At 49.7% G+C, this 25,050-nt stretch overlaps 3 protein-coding genes across 3 annotated transcripts; 1 reads left to right on the top strand and 2 right to left on the bottom strand.

Moving 5' to 3' along the window:
* Positions 1–2,971: 2,971 nt before the first annotated feature.
* On the bottom strand, positions 2,972–3,998 carry ATNIH1004_011841 (uncharacterized protein; the record flags this gene model as incomplete). The annotated part of the gene is made up of 3 exons (XM_033576403.1): positions 2,972–3,331; positions 3,466–3,564; positions 3,612–3,998. 3 exons carry the CDS (start codon positions 3,996–3,998, stop codon positions 2,972–2,974), a joined length of 846 nt encoding a protein of 281 aa, XP_033421067.1.
* Positions 3,999–5,869: 1,871 nt separating this feature from the next.
* On the bottom strand, positions 5,870–13,206 carry ATNIH1004_011840 (uncharacterized protein; the record flags this gene model as incomplete). Its single annotated transcript, XM_033576402.1, has 4 exons — positions 5,870–5,899; positions 5,948–6,101; positions 6,154–6,292; positions 6,345–13,206. 4 exons carry the CDS (start codon positions 13,204–13,206, stop codon positions 5,870–5,872), a joined length of 7,185 nt encoding a protein of 2,394 aa, XP_033421066.1.
* A 3,165-nt stretch (positions 13,207–16,371) lies between these two features.
* On the top strand, positions 16,372–25,046 carry ATNIH1004_011839 (uncharacterized protein; the record flags this gene model as incomplete). Its single annotated transcript, XM_033576401.1, has 3 exons — positions 16,372–16,374; positions 16,477–22,370; positions 22,430–25,046. 3 exons carry the CDS (start codon positions 16,372–16,374, stop codon positions 25,044–25,046), a joined length of 8,514 nt encoding a protein of 2,837 aa, XP_033421065.1.
* Between the last annotated feature and the right edge of the window lie 4 nt (positions 25,047–25,050).

Raw genomic sequence — 25,050 nt, 5'->3', positions numbered from 1 at the left:
AAAAATACTGCGAAAAGTGCACAATTTATGCATTCACGGGAAAGTCACGAGTTTCAGCATGTTTGTAGTGTTTACATATCCATGGATAACCGCAAAAACCGCGGTTTTCCAAAGTGAAAACCACAACCGCCCACAGTGCGGTTTGCGGTTGTGGTTTTGGTTATCCACGGTTGTCCATGGTTTTGCCGCAGTATAGTTATGCCCTTTGGCTTGTGCAACGCCCCCGGGTATAAACAACTCAGTGCTTGATTACCTCGATGTCTTCTGTACCGCATACCTGGACGACGTCCTAATTTATAGCGATACCCCTGAAGCACATACCAAACATGTTCTGAAAGTCCTTCGCCGTCTCCGGGACCGAGGTCTGCACCTAGATGTCGACAAGTGCGAATTTGATACCCAGGAAGTTAAATACTTAGGTCTTATTATCAGTACCAACAGCATTAGTATGGACCCTGAGAAGATTAGAGCGATCCAGGAATGGCAAACAGCTCAAGCCTCTCCCGATTCCTGAACGAAAATGGCTCCACCTAGCCATGGACTTCATCGAAGACCTCCCAACCTGCCGCCGCCGCGGCGGGAAGTATAAATATGTCCTAGTGGTTGTCGACCGACTTACTAAGAAGCGTATCTTTGAACCAATAAAGACTAAGGGAGTTAGCGAGCTGGTTGAGGTCATGCACCGCCGTGTGTTTTCCGAGTATGGTCTACCCCAATCAATTGTTTTGGACCGGGGCAGCTCATTTACCTCTAATTTCTGGAAGCGCTATTGCCTTCAATACAAGATTAAATGCAAGATATCCACCGCTTACCACCCCCAGACCAATGGACAGTCAGAGATTCTGATTAAATATCTAAAAAACTATCTTAGAGCCTTTATAAATTGCGCTCAAGATGACTGGGCCGATTTTATCCCTGACGCGTAGTTAGCGGCTAATGACCATGTATCTGAAGCAACTGGAATAACACCTTTTTTTTGCTAACTTCGGATACCACCCCTATTCTAGAGCCGAACCGACAACTGACCCTCCCAACCATCCCGAAATGGAAGCAGCTGATAAACTGATCAGGCGAACTAAGCAAGTTAACGAGTTCCTACGCACCGAGCTTATATGGGCTCAGGAAGCACCAAGCAAGCCAACGCCCACCGCCAACCACACCCCGCGTACCGGATCGGGGACCGAGTCTATGTTGATGCTAAGCATTTCTGCCTCCATCGGGAGTCCCAGTCTCTAGCTCGAAAGACCTTAGGCCCCTGGGCTATTACTCGAATTATTGACGGTAAGGCTTACGAGGTCGCCCTACCTGATATATGCTTTCGCCGCTGGTATCACACCCGTGTTTCATCCCTCCAAGCTTTACCTCGCCCTTGTTGATGCCTTCCCGGGCCAAATCGAAGAACCTCAAGCCCCGGTAATGCTTTGGGACGCCGAAACTAATGAATCGGAGCCCCACCCCGAATGGGAGGTGCGGGAGATTGTTGACAGCCGTCAGACCCGATATGGGGTGCAGTACAAAGCCCTGTTCGAGGGAGGATGGGATGATTGGAATGCTAACCCGCCATGGCAACCCTGGGAGGACTTCAAGAACGCAAGGGACGTGATTGCTAATTTTCGTGCTCGATACCCGAAGAAACCAGGCCCCCTGCTTACTTTAATATCTGTCAGATAATACGGCCTTTGGTGGACCATAATCATGTGACTAGATAGGGTAAAAACCTCCGCGGAGCACACAACCAAACCAAGAAGAATAATCAAGAAGAGCCCAACCAGCTCAATTCATTCAAATAAGACCTTTTCACCAATCGTACTCTATTTCCCTCTTCGGGACTAGCCGTATATTCGACAATATCCTGTCTACTGACCCTTTATCTGCCCCTGATGCTTTTAATACCTCTAATACCTCTGAGACTGAGCCCACTGCTGAACCCAATGTACATAAAGCTTTAGCTAGTCCTTGCAAGCCCGGGGACCTCGCCGCCGGTCAGGAGGGGAGTAGTGTTAGGGCCCTACGCCCCAACATACCTCCAGCTCGGAAGTGTGTCACGTGGGCAGATGGTGTTCCCCCCACAGAAGTTGATCCACGGCTCCGCCGCGGATCCAATTTCCTCTCCACGCTTCGCATTCTAGTTAATGGGAACACCATTATTGGATGGGCGGCCCAAAAGAGGTGTAGGCTGGGTGATCACGTGATTAAATAGGGCTAGGGCTGTTCGCGAGGCACAAATTCTCCAGGTTACAGGTCGGGTGGCACCGTTCTAGAGGTGAGACGCCGCGCTAGTCAATCACATGACCTATTTTACGGCTTCCGGCAAATACACTACAGAGTTTTAAATACACGGCAGCTAACCTATACAAAGCCTTAACTACATTTTATTATTTATTTGATGTTGAAAATCTCGGGGAAGAAGCTACGTTGTGAGGTGCTAGGATAGCTATTATTATTATTATTATTATTATTATTCTTCTTCCATATTATAGAGCATTTTTTCAGTCAGAGACTATGCATGCTCTACCTACCACCCCTGGGTGGTAGGATTTGAACTAACAAACAGATACGTACATAGTGGGTAAAATCGAACATAAATAAGCAGTATGACATTCTAGGAGTGGGGAGGACCTTATAAAAGGGGTTAAACCATGCGAAATTCCAATTCTTTTTGCTGTTTTTCCTTTTTTTTTTTTTTTTTTTTTTTTTTTTTTTTAGGGATCCAGGTGTCAAGGGCTAAACCTCTATAACCTAATAACTAGGGTGGATACAAAAGGAATCGTCGAAGAGGAAAGAGAAGAGGAAACAGCGATGAGACGATTGCGAAGTAAGGGGGAAGTCACATGATAGAGTGTACTAATCAATATACTAATCATGTGGCAGGCGAGGAGAAAGGAAACACGAGGGCTGAGGGCCCGAGTAGGCTGAGGGGCTCTAGCCCCTTACACTACTCCCCTTCCTATATAAGGCCTCCGAAGGAGGCCTAATAGCGAGGCGGGTTGCTGGCGCGGGCTGTAAGCTTTTTCGGAGGTTTCTCGGAAGTATCAGACAAAGTAGAGCGGGCATCGCAGTCTGCGATCCAATGATCATTAGAACCGCAGTAAAGGCATAAATTATTCGCAAGTCGGAAACGGCGGCGGTCAGAGGTGGTGGATTCATGAGAAGAATCAGATAAAACAGGCGAAGCAGCTCGGGCTACTCTCACAGAGCCAACATGAACAGGATTGGGGTTTATTTTAACTGAGTTGACTCGGACCGGATCAGTATCCATTGGGTCTGTATTCGGGGTCAAAGCTGGTTTCGGGGCTGATTTTGGACTAGGACGGGTACGCCGATCGGTACTCTGGACAAGTTCAATATATTCATTATAGGGAAGATCAAAGAGAGAATTATTCGAGTCTTCTAGTATTCGACGGAGATTAGGCCGTAGCCCCGGTGTAGCGTGGTAACACGTGATATATCTGGCCATGAGTTTACATTGGCTTCATATGAAAGTCGTTCAAAACGAGCAAGGTAGGCGATAAGCGATTCGTCATCCCTCTGTTGTATAGAAGTAAAGCGCTGAATAGCCTCCTGCTGTTCCCGTGGGTTATGGCATAGACGCTGAAAAAAAAGAAAATAACTTCAGGATCCCATAGCTGGTTTTCTTCGGCAGATTGGCGGAGGTGCAGGACAGAAGCTTGCTGAGACTGTTCTAGTCGATCCCATACATAGTCAAAAGCATCAGCTCCTACGAGCTGGTCTGATCGAAGTTTTGCTTTAATTGACGGGAGCCATGTGCGAAGCGTGTATGGTTTACCGTTAAAGCGAGGCGGATCTGGCAGGCGGGATCTGGGTGTCTGGACGGAAAGAAGCTGCGTACGAAGCTGGTGGACATCTGTTCGGGAAGCATCAAGGTCCGCACGTAGTTGCTGTATTTCATTACGCTGGTTTTGAATATCAAGGCGCTGGTTTTGGAGCTCTTGCTGGAGCTGCTGCACAAGCAGGAGGAGTGGATTCGGGTCGGACATCGTAAAGATATTCCCATAGACTGGCGGACAGGCAGGCAAGCGGGCGGGCGAGCAGGCAGGCAGGCGAGCGGGCGGACAAGCGGGCAGGCGAGCGGGCAGACAGGCAGACAAGGACGATTCCTAATGTCAAGGGCTAAACCTCTATAACCTAATAACTAGGGTGGATACAAAAGGAATCGTCGAAGAGGAAAGAGAAGAGGAAACAGCGATGAGACGATTGCGAAGTAAGGGGGGAAGTCACATGATAGAGTGTACTAATCAATATACTAATCATGTGGCAGGCGAGGAGAAAGGAAACACGAGGGCTGAGGGCCCGAGTAGGCTGAGGGGCTCTAGCCCCTTACACCAGGAGCCACTTTCTAGTGGCGATCCCGGTGCTAGGATAGCGGTGACTGGATAGTATATTGAACTATCGGTGCGATCTAGTATCGCATGGTGAGTATGTTCATCAATCTACGGATAGGAGAGGAAGCGTAGATAAACGCTTCCTTATGTCTACGTGTCCTTTAGCCCCTTGCGTGCGATATATCAGATCCCTACGGGACTAGGATATACAAAGGTGCCTTAGGCATCCTGATTTCCAACATTTGACGTAATTTTTCCGTCCGTACTATAAGCTCTATCTCTTTTCCCTTATTTTGAGGCTCCTTTGTCTTTTTGTTTTAATCGAAGCTCAATCTCGCGGACTTCCAGGGCTTCCCGTCGTTGCTTAATATTTAATATATTTTGCGAGGAGATCCGCCGAAGACTTTGTGAGGCATTGAGGATGATGATACAAAACTACTTAGGAACCAGTTAGTAACTGGTTCGCAACTGGTTCACAACCGCTTTATACCTACCCTGGATTTTGTGACTGGGATTAAGATCGTTGAGGTTGTAATTCTTTGTGCATCTACAAATAAATGAGCTGAAGATGAGCGACAATGCTTCCATGATTCTAAGTAGTTATTAAGTAGTTAGTAAATAGTACTATAAAATAAATATATATATATACATATTCTTCACTTGCTATATGTCGTAAATAATTAACTTCTATATTTGCTGTTTGATATGAATAATAAATACCAAAACGAGTTTAATTATATATTAAAAAACAACTTGTCTATTAAGCTTTGCAGAACTAGAAAAGTATAATTGGCAACTACTTAATAATTGGTTATGAACTGGTTACAAACTAGTTTATAACTAGTTTGTAACTACTTACTTTGCTGCCACTAATAATAATCGCTTGCCTGCTGCATTAGACTTGTGAAACTTTACTAAAGCTTAACTAAGAATCTTCTACATGCATATTAATTTGGTTTGTATAAGCAGTTAATAACTAATTAGCAAGTAGTTAGAGTAGGCTAAAATGTTCGATGGTAAGAAATATTATGAGGGAGAATTGAAATTGAATTTCGTTGTCTGTAGTATGGTATTTAAAGGGTGAGGTGCCGCGCCGCTTGTGCCAAGACCAGTGGGGCCGGCTGACGGCTTCTGGGAAGCGGCACCTGACCTGTGTACTCCACTTCTCTTCAATTCAGGAGCTCGGGCGAGCTGACTATCTAGGTGGGTGACTAAGTGAGGCCACGTGACCATACCGAATATGGTAGGTCCCTAACATCCACCAACGGCCATATTATTTGACAGATACATTGTCAGGATTCGGGTTCTGCCTCCCTTCACCGCCTGTAGATAGTTTAGTTCTGACCTCGCGCCGCTCTGTTTACAAGCCCTTCAAGCGATGTCTTCGTCAAAATGCAATCCAGTTGTTGACCCAGTCTCGTGCCGACATACATACAAGCAATGCAAACAGACCATGTGCACCCGTCACATCTTCAAGCTTTTGTTAGATTGCAATTGGCCTAGCTAGATTGAATATAAATTTAGCTTTAGCCCTCCACTTTGACATATTCTTTCATCTGTCAGGATCAGCAAAGGACAAGTAATAGAATAGTTGTCTGTCCTACCTTACTGTACGTAGCAATTAACTCTAATGGAGGGCGTTTAGCACCAGGAGAGTCCTTAAGCTTCAAAATTCCAGCAGGAGTGGTGACATGCTTCACAACTCCAACAGGTGTCCAATCACGAGATGTGGTATCTGAGCTGCTAGGATGCCCAAATCTGAAAAGCTGTCAGCTCTAACTGAACACCCTATGGGATATTACGAGCTTACATAATTCGATATAAACCCTGATTTGTACCTTCCTTGAATGCAGGGTCGGTGAGGGGAAATTCCATGAGATCACGCTTGTCGAAATTGGGTGGCATTTCGAAAGAAAATTTATCCCGGTTGTCGAATTTTTTGGGGTACCCTATTCATAATGAGTATAGTAATTAATCATGCAGGGGACAATTTGACAATACCGGGATTCTCTGGCTTGGCCGTTTTCTCTGACTTGGTCGAATAGGCCATGTATTTGGACTTTTTAGGCATCTTCTTCTCGGACCTCAATTTTTGATTATGGGCCTGTCTTTTACCTTCTTCCTCCTTCTTTTTCACAGTCTCAATTGGTGGAATAGTGTTTCCACCCGTCAATGCCTTCAGCCCTGCTTTTATTGAGGCCGAAACTACGTGCCCCTCAAAGTTTTCGATATTTGGGAGTTTGTTCCCGGGTGCGTTTTCCTCCGGAAGGCCCTTGTCTGACCGGGTAGGTCTATTATTACCCTTATTTCTCACTTGAGTCCATCCCCCCTCCCCATCACTCTCATTCTGTTTTGTCTTAGGGATGGCACCCTCAGAGTTTCTTTGTTGGTTCATTGTTCCTTGATGGTCATCAAAGTTGACCGGGTCGTCGCCAGCATAGATATACAGGTTCGGCCCACCTACAGCACCAAGTGGATCCGCCGACGTCCATCTTCCGAGCCATGGTGCGTAGTATCTCTCGCCGCAGAGATAGAGCCCAGATTCATTATCCCGCTGATACCTTGCAAATCGATACTTCCGCGGCGCTTCCGTGATCCGAGCTTGATATGTGCTGGATCCATATGGAGAGTATTCCTCATAGGATATCACTTTACAGGTATCATCGAGTTCCAGATTCTCGCTCATTTGATATCGAAGCAGACTTTGCCCAGTCCTGGTGTTGTTTTGGTTCTTGGTCTCGATTATGACCATGGGGGCGCTTGCAGAGCTTAAATTGCCAACACTTGTGGTTGTCTTCTTTATCAGGGACTCACCATTTCCCTTGTAGGAGGTAAATCTATCACAGAGAGGGAGATAAAAAGTCTCTTTGACCTTTGACTTTCCATCTCGGACGGTGACCTTGCGAACTCGTTTCCCCTGCGAATTGTAGGTATACCAGGTTGTCTCCGGCGTGTGGCCATCCCTAACCCGCTGCTTGGAGAATGAGCGTAACCGATGGTTATAGTCCCAGCCTAAAGATTGTTCACCTATAGAAGTCATGCAGCCATTGAGTCCAATGTTACCGTTATATTCGTACCGCTCTGTGGTAGAGCCAACGTGGGTGCTGGTCAACCTGTTGTTTACCCCCTCATAGGTGTATTTCCGAGTCCATGCTGAATATGTGGTGTTACTCGCTGGCTCGTGTTTGATCTCTAAGATATTACCAGAAAGATCATACTCATATGACTCCAAGTACTCAATTAGTTGCTTCCCGTCGCCGGCTAATGTGTTCACTTTTCCCGAAGTCGGGGCATATGGATTTAAACGATCACTAGAAGGGTTAACCTGCTCTCGACCAGATGCTGATAAAAGCTGGCCAAAAGAATTGTACTGGAACTGTTGCTTTGGTTTGACGACTTCGTTACGGAAATAGGTTGTCTGTTGTGCGGTGTCGGTTTTTTCGACAACTTTCCCAAGGCAATCGTATATAAGAGAGACATCTTGCAAGGCTGTTTTTATATTGTTTCTTGCAATAATAGTTCTCTCCAGCCTCCGTGTCTGAACGTTGTATATGTGCTTGGCCTGGGATCCATTCTCGTAGCTGACGGAGGTCATTTGATCATCTGCGGAATACTTGATATCATAAACAGAGGAGGTAGCGCTGGGGTTGTCTGTAGTTGTGGCCGACTTCACTTGCTTTAGACGACCGGCGATGTCAAACCTGTTTTGAACATATTGACTACCAGTGGTAGCTCTATACACCGCGTGGTTCATTGCGTTGAAGCTCGACCTGGTAATATGTAGCTCAGGCTCCAGTTTAATATCCTCTAAAGACCAGTCCAAAAGTTGATCATACGTCGCTGCATATTGGATGGACGATTCGATGCAATTGCCCTTGAAGTCAAATCGCGAATTAGTATCGACCCCAGATTGATCTTTACATTGGTAAAGCCGCTCCCTCAAGTTCTTATTGGCTCCGTCCTGCACGTATTTCTCGTCCCCATACTGATTCTGAATGACGCAAACTGGGTTTTCTTTGTCAGACTGCGGCATTAACTGTATGGACTTGATTCTCCTCAGAGCATCATAGTCTACTCGTTTCCACCAGTCATTGTTGGCCTGTGACACGAATGGAGCTCCTGTGCAGTCTAAGAGCGACCAGTGGACCCCACTGTCAATGTTGCTACTGTGAAGTGGCCGGTTTAAGTAATCGTACCAAGTTCTACTAACGATCCGATTGCGTGGGTCAGAAAGAGCAGACAAGTTCCCCCGCTCATCATATTGTTGACGGGTTTGTCGTACGGCAAAATTGCTGCGCTGCTCGGAAAGGACCTCACGACCTTGAGCATCCAAATACACAGATGTTGGGGTGTTGCTGTAGATTTCGGACTTCTGTGCAGCCAACTTGTCCGAGGCCTTCCCCGACTTCATTTTCTGGGAATGCCAGGTAGGGTAGTACTGCTTACGTTCCAGTAATTGGAAGTAGATGCCCACGTCAATGTCCTTGGAGGGGTCGTCGATCAGTATAGTGTCACCAGCATCCCACTGTTCCTCCATCCATGGAGTATATCGGTGTTTGCTCCAAGTGCGATCCGCATTTAGGATACCATGAAGCCTGGCAAGCCCGTCCCTGAAATAAACAATAGCTGGTTTATCTAGTTGTTCTGACTGGAAGCAGAACTTATGGGATGACTTAAAAAAGGGTAAGAACTGCTTCACGGGCTGGCCGTTCTGGCTCTGGATCTCCAAACCATCGAACTGCCATTCACTGCCTCCCTCAGTTCCAGAATATGTAGTGCTCTGAATTGCTGTACCCTGGCCGCCCAAGTAGCTAATATAAACCGAAATCTGAGTAGGCTCACCTGAATCTCTATAGTGGGTGTCACGAACCAGCTCCGCCTGGAAGCCTGGTATCCTACTTTCTTCATAGAAGTTAAAGTCATAGATTATCCGCCTCCCCGCCTTGCCCAGCAGCTTGGCAGCTATGGGGCCGGATGGATTTTTGACAAATTCGTCTCTTTCTGCCTGTGACAACTGAATGGCAAAGTCCTCAAGACTATCCCCAACTGGCTCATTTTCCTTCCCCATAACGGCAATCCCCACACTGACTCCTAGCGAGTCTCGCGCGAATTGAGTCCTATTACCATTTGCATCGATAACCAGGTTGGGTTGTAAGCAGGAGTAGTCGTATGCTACTCTAGTTGCGTTCTCCATAGGATCCAATGTCTCCACAAACAGTAATTTATAGGGATCCAACTGCTTCTTCAATATGTTTCTGAATTGGTCAATCTGAATGTTTGGAATAAAGAACTGGGCCCGGGCAACAAGTAGTTCACTGTTGGCCGCATCTAGCGTATCTACTTGGAATACGTGACGTGGGGATGGAGACCACCATTCATTTATCAGCCCACCGTTGGCGACAGGCAATTGAACGTAACCCGTGCTCTCTAGCGCATTCTCGATGTGACCTAGCTTCGAGATGGGCGTTGTGTCTATCAGCTGCCTCGTAAAACAAAGCCGATAGACTTGATGTGTGATGGAATATGGTTCTAATTTTCCTAGGGCCAGGGGTGCGGAGAGGTCTTGCCGGCGGTATAGTGAGATTTCCTTGGAGTGGAGAGACTTATATCCTTCTGCAGGAATATTTTCCCTCCAATCACGGTTTTTCGGGGGATCCGGAAAGTTGACAGCCTGAGTGAGCAATTTACAATTGTTGGCAGCCAGCTTCTCCCAGATATGTCGTCCATCGGTCATTGCACTAGTCAAGCAGGAGCCTTGATATACACAATACTGGATACTTTTAGCCACTAGTGGGGTGCGAAAACATTCTTTCGGCTCCAATATTGCATTGGTGTATGCCATTTCGGTATATGTGATTGCCGTTTCTTCTTGTTTTTTGCGGTCTTCAACTGTGGCCAGTGCGCTTTTCTTGTGTCCATAGCTAATAATAGCCTGCCTCTCAATGTTACCAAAATCATCTGTTTTTAGTGCAAAGGTGTGCTTCAGCCTTGGTTGTCCTTCGCCCTTCTCATACAGCGTCAGCAGCTCTTCCCGGTTGTTAACTCGGAAGATACCCCGCCTGCCCTTCTGCACCCTTTGATGAATCACAACTACATATGATTGTTCGGATATAGTATATGGCAGATGTCCCTGGCTCCCATCACCACTGCCGTATATTTCCTGCCGGCGGGGTTGGCCAGCCAGTGCTGCGTATGCTTCCTGTTTTTCCGCTACAGTAAGGCCTTGGGGTATCGTTGCACTAGACACTGGTTTATACTGAGGTCCTTGGATCTGGAAGCTGTGTGGGAGAAGAGTCCCCTGATCCAATCGCTCCAGGCCTAGGTAGAACCAATTGCGCTTGATAACTGGGGGTTGTTTAAATTGAGCACCAGTAATGCCTACTGCAAAATCCTCCATAGTCTCTTCCTCGACAATTTGGAAGCCTCGGAATTGGCGCTCCTTATAATCGTAATATCCATTATGATACGTGTAGTACGTTGTATGAGAAGTCTGGGCAACATCGTCCATAAATGTTATACTCTTAACACAATCGACGGCGAAGGGCAGCCGCGTGGTCCAAGGCCGGCCATGCCGTTTGGCCTCCAGGTAATAGCTAGTCGCGGAGCGATATTGTATAGTTGACCTCCCGCCCATGCCGTTATATGTGTTGGATAATAAGCCGGGCTTTCCTCCACCCATCAGGTCGATAATTCGCAGCGTGGTCGTTGTCTGGTTACCAGAAGGGCCACGAACATCTGATGTCCAACATAGACATTGTGTACCCTTTCCGTTGACGGAAAGTATGTCGGTCAGAGCAAAGCGGTCTAGTGGAGGGACAAAGGGTAGGCGGTATTCACGACTCCACCTAGTACCCCATTGGTTATAATATACTAGGGCGCCGCCCTCGGGCAGTAAATATATGAAGTCGGCACCTCCCCAGCCCGTTATATCGGCCATTCGAACGCGGAGGGGAGAAAAGTTTACCGGGTCTAACAGGGTGGGTGGTCCTAACATATCAACCTGGCGGCCAAATCTCCCATGGCCCGCGTTTGGCCAGTAGGAGATGTTGCCATTTTGGATACTTACAATATCCGTCAAGCCATCTCCTGACATGTCGCACAGAAAGATTGCTGTCGCTGGTTCAGAGGGTAGCTTAGGTGCTCCGACTGTACGCCGTTCCTCCTCGAACCCATTCGGACCCAGAGAACGGTGCCAGAACCATTCACTATCGTTGTTCGGGGGCTTGTGCAGGATATCTGCCAGCCCATCACCGGCAAGGTCCACTTGGTACTTAGTCCACCCATTCTTCGAATGGCCAAGTGTTGGATAAGACTTGAAAGGGACGAACGGCTCCCATTCGCCATCCTCGCTACGCCCATAGAACCCTTGGACTCTCCCATCGGGCGATGCCGATACCAAGTCCAGAAATCCACGGGCTTTGACATCTTCAAAATGCCACATCTCAGACTGCATAGCACTTGGGATGCTGTTTTGAAGGGTCGGTCCGCCAATCTCGGTTTTTGTCCCTTGGCTTAAGTTGGGGTGATAGTAACATCCTCCAGGCAAAGTCCCCAAAATACCTGGTGCACCGTCACCGTCCAAGTCCACCCAACTAGCTCTGCCAGAGGAAAATCCAGATAAGTTGAGCTCAAGATTTTCAATGTGCAGTGATTCTAGATCAGGGAGTTTGTTGTAATTGAACTCCATTAGCGGCAAAGACAACGTCGAATAGTCTTGCTTGCATCCATCTAGTGTATGGCCCGAGGCTGTGCAGGACTTGAGAAAGGTTGTCCCTGATTTGGGCTCAGTTTCATACTGAAAAGTTGTAGAGGCCACCAAACAATCCTGAAGTTCCAGTTCCTCTGGAATGTGGTGGAACATGAGCACTCGACTACATAGACGATATGTTCGAACCTCAAAACCACCGGTATGTATTGAAAACGGATCGTTACGAAGTTCCCATTTATTAACTGCTTTTGTAGTGGGAAATTCCTTATTATGTTCTCCGTAGTCGAGAATAACTTCAAACATCCAGTAACCTATATCCCTGTTCGGGTCTAACAGCTGTGCCTCCCAGGTTTCCAAGTCCCGATTGGGTCTCCTATTTCCGTATTTGATTGACTTAAGGTAGCGCTGGGTGGTACAGACATCAGAGTTAGACATTCCTGCACCGTCTTCAGACTTGTAAGAATAAACCATGTAGTTGCCAAAGCTGTCATATACATCGCACGAGAACCATGTAAATATCTCGTCATCTGTGCTAGATATTCCCTTTTCAGAGCAGGAGATCCGAGAGCTTGTTGTTCTGCCATATAATGTTGTGGTATTCTGTGACGTTGCAGTTTTCCAAAACATGTCTCTGGTGTTCGATTTTTTTATCCAGCATTCAATTCTTATCGGGTCAGACTCCACGCGTGGCCTATATCTCCGGACGCGATATCCGTCTCGATCCTCCTCATCAAGATCTGCTCCATTCGTGCGCAACAGAGGCACTAGCTCCCCCACACGTGAATGGACAAATATATCGCCGTCATTATATAACGGTATGCCCAGAGAAGTCTTCCGTGTAACATAGTCAACGCCTTCTAATCGCCATCCCAGACCGAAGACACCATTGGCACTGGCGGATCCTGAATCATAGACAAGATCTAGTGATGGCCCGAATCCCCTGCGGCCCGGGGTCGTATGAATAGGGATGTTGAAAGAGGCTCCCCCAGTCTGAGTATTGATATTGAACTTCTCGGAGGCCGAGCGACGGCCATCTCCCTCGGCTAGCAGGCGCCCTGGAGAGTTTTGATCCCTGTCACCACCTTTCAACGAGCTCTGGTTGTTTAGGGATGCTCTTTCAGTTTGGATCGAGGAGCGTGTCCTGGATACTGCCATTGTCTAAATCAAGCTTCCTATTCACCGCCCAGTGATCGTGATGTGGGTAGACAACACGGAATAATGGCTTGCAGCGTGAAGAATATTATTCTGTATGACTTATTTTCCAGTCAGCGCGGCATCCTCCGTGGCAATAGGAGTTGGGGCCATACATTGTGTTCTTTGGAGTTTTGTCGTCTTTGGCAGATTGGCCATTGGTTAGATTTGTCTTGAAAGGATCCCGCGTATTTGGTAGCAAATTCTATTCGGTTGCACACACCGTGGCAAGTTACTGGGGCATATAAACAAGCTAGTTTTTGGAGCAAATTTTGGGACTTACGTCATTCACATAATATGTACGTTGTTTGAGTCAATTACAGTGGGTACAGAGCCAGCTCATGGTGTATGACATGTAGACACGCATAAGGAATTTCAAACCAAGACCAGAGTATGAAAGGCCGGTACAGCAATTAAGTGCGACCCAATGTAAAGAGCTTCTGTTAACCTTGTATACAGATATACGGCGAAATAGACCTGCTCCAACGTCATGTACTACGTATTCCATTATAAGTTCTCTAAACGGGGCGACCGGAGTATCCGTAAAGACTCCACATAAATACAGCCGCTCTCGGAATGAGCCAGAATATATGATTAGACGGAGCTCCACATGCACGAATTCAAATTTCCGGATATGCGGGCGAAAGAAGTTAATTCTTTTTAGTACCAGAGCCGGTATTGGTTGCGCATGCCGTAGCATTCCAACACCTGGTTGTAGCATATTTCCATATACCGGGTATTGCTGGAAGAAACAAGAGGGTTATACCAAACCAAGGTCATTTTGCTATTTCTTGCATGAGGCCATATCCGTTTGCATAACATGTTGGCTCTAAGGTAGTCTGTTTATCGGACAGGCTATTGCCTTGTATGGAGAACATACTGAGGTTACTAGAGCAATCGCCTGAATTAGGAAGGGCCTCCTATGTCCTAGGGACTTAGGATGTACAGGTGACTCTGGTCTGTCTCGTCATGGAGTCAACTAAATGCTGAGACATGGCTTAACAGGTGTATGGACAAGCATACCGAACCGACAATGCCATTTCCTCGGAGATATCTAACTAAACTGATACGACAACTGCTATTTTCATAATGTAAACAACATATATACTGTGTTCTCTCTGTCGTGCAGGCACCTACAGTTGGACTTTGCGAATCCACCGGTCTATTTCTCATGGAGCGCAGGCTGCTTGAAGATGTAACTTTTTTTGACCCGGCCGAACGCCCCACGTGCAGAAACTAATATCTCGCACTAGAATACAATTTCAATGGAAATTATATGTTTACACTAGATTACAGCCACACGCTAACAAAGTCTCCTCTTCCGTCATCCATACTGTCTTCTCTAGCTTCGTCCACAAATTTAACGTCAATGACAAGAACCACCGGCACCAGTGGTTGGCTCTACATAATGGAGTCGGTGATACTAGCTTATATCGACACTCTAGCGATACTACAACTAGAGAAAAGGCTCGTTCTAGTTAGATGTTATATTTTCCTAAGTGGGGTTTTAGAATCCGCGTACTGTACTTTCTGTCTGTAGAACGGAACAGTAGTTAATCGCAAAGCTTAAGGCCGCACCAGGCTTGCGTAGGGAGTCCATATGACCATATTGTTCCATCCTCGAGTTTACCTCTGTCATTTGTTCCGCTTCTGAGTATTGTACTTATACATAGTACAGATTTATTATGGGTCTATGTTAGCACCACCTGAATAGAAAAATTTATCGTTGACAAAAGAATGGATATATGTCAGTTAAACTGGCTAGAGGAAACACACACCTTAGCTTGTAATCAATTATTCTTCTTTTCTCTCGACGTCCTCCAAAGACTTTCCAGTAGAAAAGAAAAGATTATAATTTCATAACTAAAGATAGCGTCCTTGACAGCTTCAACTGATGTCATATGTAACCACCCCGTGCCAAGGCACCGGAAAGGGTAAGAGTTCCAGAAAACCCAGACCGTGAACGTAAAACCTGGTACCGAATTTCACGGCCCAATGAAGCACCATGGTTACTTTTACATAGGCCAACCCTGGGAAGTCGAGATATAAAACTTTTTCTGACTACCCATCGGACACAGGAATCTTAAAATTATGTAGCGCATCTTTGTCTGTTACAGCTGTAACATCGGATCATCTCTTGCCGGAGTTAGGGCTTGATTTCCATTTGTGTTGGTACTCAGCGAAGGTCGTAAACGAACATAGCCCTGGACCCACCTGTTCTTGTTTCCAACAGCATCCACAGACGTCGCAAACAGTAAATTATCCTAATCGAACATCTGTTGGGATCTGTTCTAGAACCGCTCAACTCCGACGTTGGGAATAACGAACTGGAAGTGGGCGACTCGTATCTCGTGGTTAAGAAGAATGTTATATTGAAATACACGCTGTTCTGGAGCCCACTACTCATGGTCAAGCCTGTTGGCCACCTGGGCTTAATCAACATACCCGCTTGTCTTAGTTCCTAGTCCACGATATTTAAATGATTTCAGTCTAGTGATCACCGTGCGGGTATAGAAGTGCACATAGCTAACTTGCGGACTGGATAATTCGTATCCTAAGCTACTAGACTTTGTTTGCAGAAGGAAATAAATGACACTAACATGTTACGCATGACAGAGAAAAGTGTCCTCTGGTTTGGGGAAAGTAATTTTTGTGATTAACATACTATGCATTCACAAATGCTGAGTGGATCCGTCCACAGCTGGCTGGCCCGGAATTTAGAAAACTGGTTACGTTGTGTGCATCTGGGACGTAAGTGGATTACAAGCAGCGATCGACAAGTCCATGGCGGGACAGCTCTGTGGCGGAGAATGTAGAATGTATCCAGGAATGGAAACTTCCAGTGGTATGATTCATGTATGACATGCATGTCCCTTCCCCAAGCTCCACTCTAATAAAGTCAGCCGCTGGGGGTAGGGTTGCATCTGTCCCAATACTGGGAATATTGTGTTTAATAATGCAGTTTAAGTACGGACCAGGATGATTAGTGGTCAGCCGTGGATTAAACCGGGACGGCTGCGTACCACCGCTACATCTGAATAATAAGAAGCTGAAAGAAAAAGCGCTATAACATTTTCACATATTTTAAAGTCCTATATTTCCAGGTCGACTACAAGTGTGAATAAATCAATGGTTAGTTCATTTTTGTTATCCAGAAGAGCGAATAGAGAAAATATAGTGGAGGAATATTCCCATTGCTTCTGTATTGTCCCAACAAATGTAACTTTTTTACAGGCTACTGGCAACTTAACAGACGAAGACCTGAGAGTGCTCTCCTCAGAAGTCTTTCCCCTTGTCTTCCCCAAATCGACGAGTTTCGTCCAACAACTTGAGGACCAGCTGGTAACAACCCGCTCCCTCACATCGGCCATTGATGCAGTGCGTCCTGGACTTGACGCATCCAGCCCGGATTGGACCAATTTGGACTCACTCGGATGGCTCTACACCCTCAGCAGCTCCTCAGTTCCCATTCTCGCCTTTTGTTTCTCTCAGCCACCACTTGCTGGAGCGTCCTTCGAGACGGCAGTGACACGAAGAGAACTTGCCGAGAGTGTTATCTCTATCCCAATGGATAGCGAAGTGCTCTCAAGCAATAATAAGGGGATTTGGATGCGGCTGCGGGAACAGCTCTTCACCCAGGAAACGACATCCGTCCTTCGAGGCTTGATCTGCTCGGGAGTAATCCCAGTTATGCCTCTGGGGTGTAAAGAATATGTTCTCTCCGTCCTTCAGACAGCGACGAAGACCATCAACTTCGACATTGGAAGGCTATCCATCCGAAGAGTGTTTCCAAATATCAGCAATCCTGATGATGAGAGCAACCTCTCCACCATTGTTGGAGTGCCACGCGAGCAGCGGTCCGCAGTGATCACGTATTTATGTACTCTGCAGCGGCTGCAGGCTCTGGTAAATGAGCCTGCGGACGTCGGTGCCCTTATCCACTGTGGCTATGTGTCTGCTGATTCCATTGCCTGGCAGGGAGCATGCGCTGTGCCTTGTATTGTCGAGCAAGGCGTGCCCCAGGAACGAGCAGACGGTATCTACAACCAGGCCTGTTTTATTGCGTCGCGCAACGAGCATCTCTCGACCAGGGCGCTCACATTACGCGGCACGGGAAGCACTATGGACATTGCTATCGCTGCTATTGAATCTCAGTCTACACCCGGCAAGAGGAAGCAGGAGATCAATCTGAGTATAATGTTTGGTTTGGAGAGTATGGGCTGCGAGGAGTGCACATCCCTCACCGGGCCTGCCGCCTTCTTCGTCGATCTGCTTCATAGGTTGCAACCACCGAAAAGCAGTAATAAGCTCTCCCTGTTGGATAAGCTCTTTGAGCGTCGACCCGACCTGGGAAAACTCGAGTTGTCCTGCGCTAACACAAAGGCACTGGTGCCCTATGTCGACCTGGTCAATGAAGTGCTCGAGGAAGTGGTGTGGTACATTTACAATAAGAAAAATCCAGACATTCGACCATTCAATTCGTCCGACCAAGATACCAACGAGGGCTCCTTGATGCAACCGCACAACACCAATTTCAAAGTTTATAGCCAGATCATCCAACCGGTGGTGTCCCCATTGCACACGTTCCCCTACAACCAGGCTGTCTGGAGTACCCGAGCATATCTTACCACCCTTGGGGTCACGCGGTCCCGCTTGCTGCGGACTTTTCGGTCGCCCTATTCGATTACTGGGGATAAGGGACCAGTGGCAGACGTGAATCAGACTTTGGATAATGCTCTCTCTGCTGAAGTGCTGAATCTCCAGCATGAAGACTATGTAGCCATCACCAGGGAAGGGTTCTACCCCCTGGAACTGGTAAAGCGCCTCAGTGGGAAGGACATATCCCAAAATCAGTATGAGCAAACGATTGGCCTCAAGCCCAAGTGCCAATATTGGGGCTTCCTGACCGACAAGGATATGGTCCCTGGCAATATCACGGCTGATAAAGGGTTGACCATGGTCCAAGACGAATTACTTCCCCGGAGCGGCCTCGCCTTCCAGGATCTGCTTGGCATCGTTCAGACTAAGTACATAGGAGGGCAGTTAGCCATCGAAATCAAGAAAAAGCCCGATGGGAAAGACCCAGAGCCCTCAGAGCTGCTACGATACATGCGTCTCCGCCAGTGGAGCGATACAGAGAAGATCCAGCCCCTGAACGTGGCAACGTGCGATCGGCTTCAGGCCTTTCTCCGTCTGCACAGCAAGGTGCCATGGCCGACGGAGGAGCTGGACGCAGTGATGATGACCTTCGTATCACCAGACCAGGAGTTGACAATCACACCTGCCGTTATCGACAAGCTCGCTGCCGTCAAAAGATTAGCGGACCTCACTGGGCGCTCCCCTACCGAGCTCCAGCCGTTCTGGGGGGATATCAACACTCACGGGTCGAATTCACTTTACTACCAGCTCTTCGGGACAGCGGTTCTCCCAAAGGAGACCCGCAGCTTGCTCGCGCCGGATGACGACGGCCATGTGGTGGAAATGCAGTCTCAAGAAAGCAGGGAGGTGGAGATTGCCACTGTTCTGATGGCGTTGAACCTTACAACGGCCGAATTTAACTCGATCCGAGTCGCTTTAGGGCTGTCATCACCAGTGAAACTGACGCTGGCCAACATCTCAGCCTTCTATCGGGTGTCGCTGCTCAGCAGGATCCTGAACATACCACCGCAGACGTACACCCAACTCCTGACGCTGTATTCGAAAGACTTCAACCCCTTCCTGGACCCATACACAACACTGACCCTCGTAGAAGGGTACCCGCCAAGCCAGCCGGCAATGAGCCATTGGACTCTCGACCGTCTGCTCTTCGTGATCAAGAAGGTCCCTAGTGCAACCGATGAGGCGTGCCGGACCACAGTCGACCAGCAGATCACAATCGTCCAGTCGTTGCGCTCCAGCTTGAATGACCGCACGCTGCAAGAGAGCAAGAAGAAAATGAAGAGTGAGGATGCTCTACTCAGCCTGCTGGACGAAATCATCATCGACGCTGAGGCCCGACAGAAAATCGTTCGGTTCATCCAAAGAGGCAGCGAAGGGGATCCCAAATACTTTGTCGAACAGCTAAGTGGCATCATCGGCAAAACAGAGGCTACGGAGCTATACCAGAAGATTAAGGAAGCCTCAGCTGGCGGGAACCGACGGGATGTCTTCCTCGAGGCCTTCCTCCCAGCTCGATATCGCGAGCAGCAGTGCCAAGCAATCCTGAAGTCATTGATGCCTTTATTTCCTAGTTTTAACATGGCGTTACTGCGATTTTCGCTCGAGAACCTAGTTCAGATCGAAGACAATCCTCAATTGTCCGGGATAGATGCATTACTGACAGTCGTAGATCCATTACCGACACTCGTTGATGATAGTAGTCTCTCCGCGTACTTCCGTCCACCGACCACGGACAGTTATCAGATCCTGTCTACGGCTGAGGAGGAACCCAAAGGGTCGGTGCTGGATGAAGCACCGCTCAAGTTTGAGAAGCAAAAAGACGACCGCCGGCCGCAATGGGTAGCCACCACCCAGCCGCTCACCGGGGGCCGTTGGTACCGCTTGCGTTACAAGGGACAAGCGGGTGACTTGAGCTGGCGAGCCGACAAGGCAAAGCAAGGTAGCCAGCCGGCCGCTTTTACCGAGGCCGAACTAGTGGCCGAAGAGACCGTCAACCTCGTGGCGGCGGTCATGGTAGACCTGATGCGGATCTCTCTCCTAGTCGACCAGTTTCGCCTCCATTCCGCCGAGGGCGACTTCGGGAGCGTCATTCAAATCCTCAAGCTATCCCGACCGAACGAACGGCTCAGCCTAAGCCTCCGCTCGATCACGGCGTTGGAGGACTATCTAGAGCTCCGGGACTCGTTCACGCGAAATGGCGCCACTCTTCCGCTGCTGGCGCTCTACAAGTGGCTCATTTCCTCCGCTCCAGGGAAGCAAGAGGGCCAGGACGACGTCCGGGGGGAACTGGCCAAGAATCTGGCCCACGCGACCGGATGGCCCCCGAGTTTCTGCACCAACTATCTCCGATGTAGATACAAGGAATACGACATGGCAAACCTAGTTCGGCTATTTCAAGATGTGGCGGCTCTCCAGCAGATGCATGGGGTGGTTCTGTTCATTCGGGACCTCGGTCTTCCTAGCCTCTCTCTCACATCGCTCTTTGACATGGCCCGACCGGCCTGGGAGGACCTGGTTCTGGCAGACTTTAAAAACGCTGCGGCCCTCCGCATGGCCATCCAGTCGAAACGATTCTCCACTCCCTCTACCGGCGGCCGGACGGCGCTCGCAGATGCTAGCGACAGCATTCGAAGTACCCAGAGGGCGGCCCTGACCCACTACCTACTCACCACGCCCTACGCCGCGGAAAAGGGCCTGCGGGAGGCAGACGAACTCTTTGGGTATTTCCTAATCGATGTGCAGATGGGCCCCGGACTGCAGACCTCCCGCATTAAGCAGGCTATCTCGTCGGTCCAGCTGTTCGCCCAACGATGTGCACTCGGGTTCGAAAAAGGAGTGGGATCCACGGTGCTAAACCGGGCTGTCCTGGAGTACATGCTGCGGTACCGGCTCTGGGAGGCCGATCGCAAGGCTTACCTGTATCCGGAGAACTGGGCCGACCCGACGCTGCGCGACAACAAGACCGAGCAGTTCCAGGCGCTCGAGTCCGGTGTGATGCACGCGAAGCTGGACCGCGAAAGCATCGCAAGTCTCGTCAAGGACTATGTGCACAGCATCAACGAGATTGCCAACCTGCGCGTGGAATGCTACGTGATCGAGGAGCAGCAGACACCAAGGCGGGACTACTTCCACTTCTTTGCTTGCACACGGACCTCGCCGCCAGTGTTTTACTACCGGAATACGTTCATCCGCCAGGGCCGGGGGGAAGTGCGGACACCCACTTGGTCCTCGTGGACCCGGGTGAACCTCGACGTCCCCGTGCAGGAAACTGGCGCCGATGGGAAGCGGCTTGCGAGGCCGGGGTCATATATCATCCCTGCCGTCCATCGCGGACGTCTCTATGCCTTTTTTCCCGAAATCACCGCAACCCAAAAGGATAGCTCTAAGATACAAAAAGGCACAAAATTCTCAGAACTAGCTAATAAGTCAATATCTAGCACCCATCCGGACCGTTGGTGGGAGATTCGCATGGGTTTCATTGAGCGGCGCAACGGAAAGTGGTCCCCCAAAACGGTCTGCCGGTCCGCCATCAAGGTGCAGGTCCCTCCAGTCGACAATCCGCCCGATGTCGCTGATTTCAAGTTCTGGATCACGCATAACGGCAACGATGCGAAACCTTTGACGGTCACAGCCGAATGGACGACCACAGCCGAATGGACGACCACATTCGAGACCACAGCCGAATCGACGGGCCCTAAACTTGTTCATTGGGACCTAGGATATTTTCAGCTCCGGGGCCAGGAGCTGATCCTCGTCAAAGGAGAGGATGGCCTCCCCGTGCCCGAAGTCATAGTAGATAAGACAGAAACAGCGGAGCTGCAGACCATCTCGACCAAGTTTTCGCGATACACAAGTCGGAATCGGAACCCAGCCGACGAGATGAAAGTGCAGTACAAGGATGGAAAAAGCAAAAAAGACATCACCTTCAGGGTCGGCAAACCGCCGACATTTCCCGATTCTGCCAAAGGCGAGTGGTTGCTGGATTTCAGCTACCCCTCTCAGTACACGGCCAGCGCACTGGTGATGGAAATCTCCACCTCCACCATCATCGAACAATACATTGATCTTCGGGAGACCCATTTTTTCCGAGTCGACCGCATGTTCAACCGGGTGGCCCCCCAGTTGGCTGAAAGTGCTAGATGGGAAGACGGTTTGGAGCGCGTGTACAACTGTCTGAAGCAAGTCCAGCACCTACAGACCCCTGGCGACGATCCCCACGAAGACGCATTTGGCCGGTGGATTGAGAAGAAAAACAACAACAAACTCGTCCACTACCACGAACGGGCCGCACCGTTCGCCATCTACAACTGGGAACTGGGCGTCCATATCCCGTTACTTATCGTTGAGCGGCTGATGGCCACGCAACAATTTGAGATGGCACTGAAAGTGATCCGACTGGTCTTCGACCCCAGCATGGATGGCACTGACATCAACCGCTGCTGGTCGTTCCCCCATTCCAACAAGACTCCGTTCGCAACCCGGCCTTCACTCCAGACCAGGAGAAGTCAGTCAGTGAATGGCATGATAGCGGAGGCAACGTCCATGCGGCAGCGCGGTCGTACCCAGTTGCCTACATGAAGCGGATTGCCATGAAGTACATTGAGCTGATGATTGCCATGGGGGACGAGTATTTCCGGCGCGACACCTTGGAGAGCATCCCGCTGGCAATTCAGATGTACACAGAGGCATCCCAGGTCTTCGGGCCGCAGCCGGTGGAGATCCCGCAGCTGGGGAAGCGCAAGGTAATGTGCTATAATGACCTGAAGGGGTACCTGACGGCGCTGTCCAATGCTACCGTCGATCTGGAACTGGACTTTCCCTACTACGTGGCCCCGGGGAAACGCGGCGCCGATACTCCAATAAACCAGCCATCACGTGGCTACCTCAAGACAGGTTATTTCTGCATCCAGGGCAATCCCATGTTGATGTCCCTCCGAGACCTGATCGACGACCGGCTGTACAAAATCCGGAATGGGATGGACATCAACGGACGCAAGCGAACTCTGCCGCTATTTGAGCCTCCGATCAACCCGGGAGCGCTCCAGCGAGCCAAAGGCCCTGGAGGCGGGGGTATCGCGGGCTTCCTCCGGGATCTGGAGAGTCCGATGCCCCGGTGTCGCTTCCTCGCGTTAATTTCGTATGCTCTGGACCTGGTGAGCGAGCTGAAGACCGCGGGCCAGCAAAGGCTGAGCATCCGGGAAAGAAAAGATACTGAAGCCCTTTCTCTGCTAAGGTCTAGCCATCAGCGGGCCGTGCTTGCACTGGTACTGCGAGTGAAAGAGCGGCAAATGGCCGAGGTTCATCGGGCCATTGAGGTGCTAGAGGAGACGCGGAAGCAACAAGAGATGCGTCTGGCGTACTTCATGACCCTAACTGGCGACAGCGGCACTAAGGAAATCCCAGCGACGGGCGCCACCTGGCAGGATATACCCCAAAATATTGAGAAGCCCCGGATGGATGACTTCCGCATGTCTCCCTTCGAGCAGGAAGCAATGAGCAAGGCCGATGAGGCATCCGACTGTATGCTGGGCGCCATCGGTATTGAAACCACCGCCTCGGTGGCCTTTGCCTTCCCCGAAGTGGGTATCAAAATACAACCTCTTGGGGCGGGTGGAGATACGACTTATGGTGGACAGAATGTTGGGAATCTCCTGCAAGCATTGGCCGGGGTCTCCAGAGGATTTAGCCAGCGGGCTTCGGATGATGCCGAGAAGGCCGGCCGCAAGGCCACGGCCATCCAGCAGCTGCAGGAGCGCCGGCTGGAAGCCAACACGATTGGGCGCGAACTGGTCCGCATTGACAAGAATCTCGTCCAACTGCGCGCCCAGCTGGACACGTCCCAGGCGGACATGCAGGCCCAGCAGCAGGAGATCGACAACGCCGCCGCCGAAGATGAGTGGCTGCGGACTAAATACACCAGCACTGAGCTGTATACTCTCCTGGACAATGCCGTGGGCACGCTGTTTCACCGTACCTACCTGATGGCGATGGAGATGGCCAAGACGGCCAAGCGGGCGTTGGACTTTGAACTGGCCATCGGATCGACGACCGGTGATCCGTCAGGTGCATCGCCCGCAACCCTCGCCACCGGGTACTTGGAGACATCGCCGGACGGTCTGTTGTCCGGCCAGGAGCTGTGGCTGGACCTGAAGCGCATGGAGGCCGTCTACCGGGAGACCAACACCCACGATTACGAGATCGCCAAAACCGTGTCTCTCCGCCAGATTAATCCGCTGGCCCTCCTCACCCTGCAGGAAGTGGGCAACGCGGAGTTTGATATCCCGGAAGTCCTGTTCGACCTGGATTTCCCTGGCCACTTCTGCCGGCGCATTGTATCGGTAGCCGTCTCCATCCCATGCATCGTTGGGCCAAACACCAACCTCAGCTGCACCCTCAGTCTTAACCAACACAAGTATCGCATCTCGTCCAGTGCAGTGGGATACGATGCCCAGAAAGCCGCCAACTTTCGGACCGACCGCATCCCCATCACCTCTATCGCCGTGAGCAGCGGCATACAGGACACGGGTGCCTTGGATCTGGGCTTCAGGGGCAACGAGCGGTACGGGCCGTTCGAGGGCGCTGGCGCCATTTCCAGCTGGCGCATCTCTCTCCCGGAGACGCTGCGGCAGTTCGATTACAGCTCCATCACCGACGTCGTCCTACACCTGCGGTACACGGCGTTCGGGACAGGTGGCCCTCTCGGGAAGAGTGCGTCCGATGCCGTGAAGAACTGGACCACACAGTCCTCCATCCCTTCCACTGGCTCAGAGTATGGGAAAGTCAAAAAGGTGCTGGCCATCAACCTGGCCAATGACTATCCGTCTGAATGGCAACAGATCTGCTTGACGGGCACGACGACGCTACGGAATCTCGATCAAAGGCTGCCCTTCTGGGCACGCACCGCAAAATCCGTCAACTCGAGCGTTACGACTCTATTCATCACACCCAAGCCAAACAGCAACCCGACGATATCAGAAAACAAAAGCACTAGAACGCCTAGCCAATTGGGTAGATACTGGACGTATCAATTCGGGAAACTGGACGTTTCTAAGCCTTGGACTATTAAAGATCTGAAGCATGAGAAAGACAAAGGCTTCCAGCGCGCTTGGCTGCTTATACAATATTCAATTTCACTTGGTGGTTAATTCT

The sequence above is a fragment of the Aspergillus tanneri genome (genome assembly GCF_003426965.1).
Source record: "Aspergillus tanneri strain NIH1004 chromosome Unknown AapTan_9_pilon_pilon_pilon, whole genome shotgun sequence".
Classification (NCBI taxonomy): domain Eukaryota; kingdom Fungi; phylum Ascomycota; class Eurotiomycetes; order Eurotiales; family Aspergillaceae; genus Aspergillus; species Aspergillus tanneri.
The sequence above is the reverse complement of the archived record's forward strand: the minus strand, read 5'-3'. Positions and strand labels throughout refer to the sequence as shown.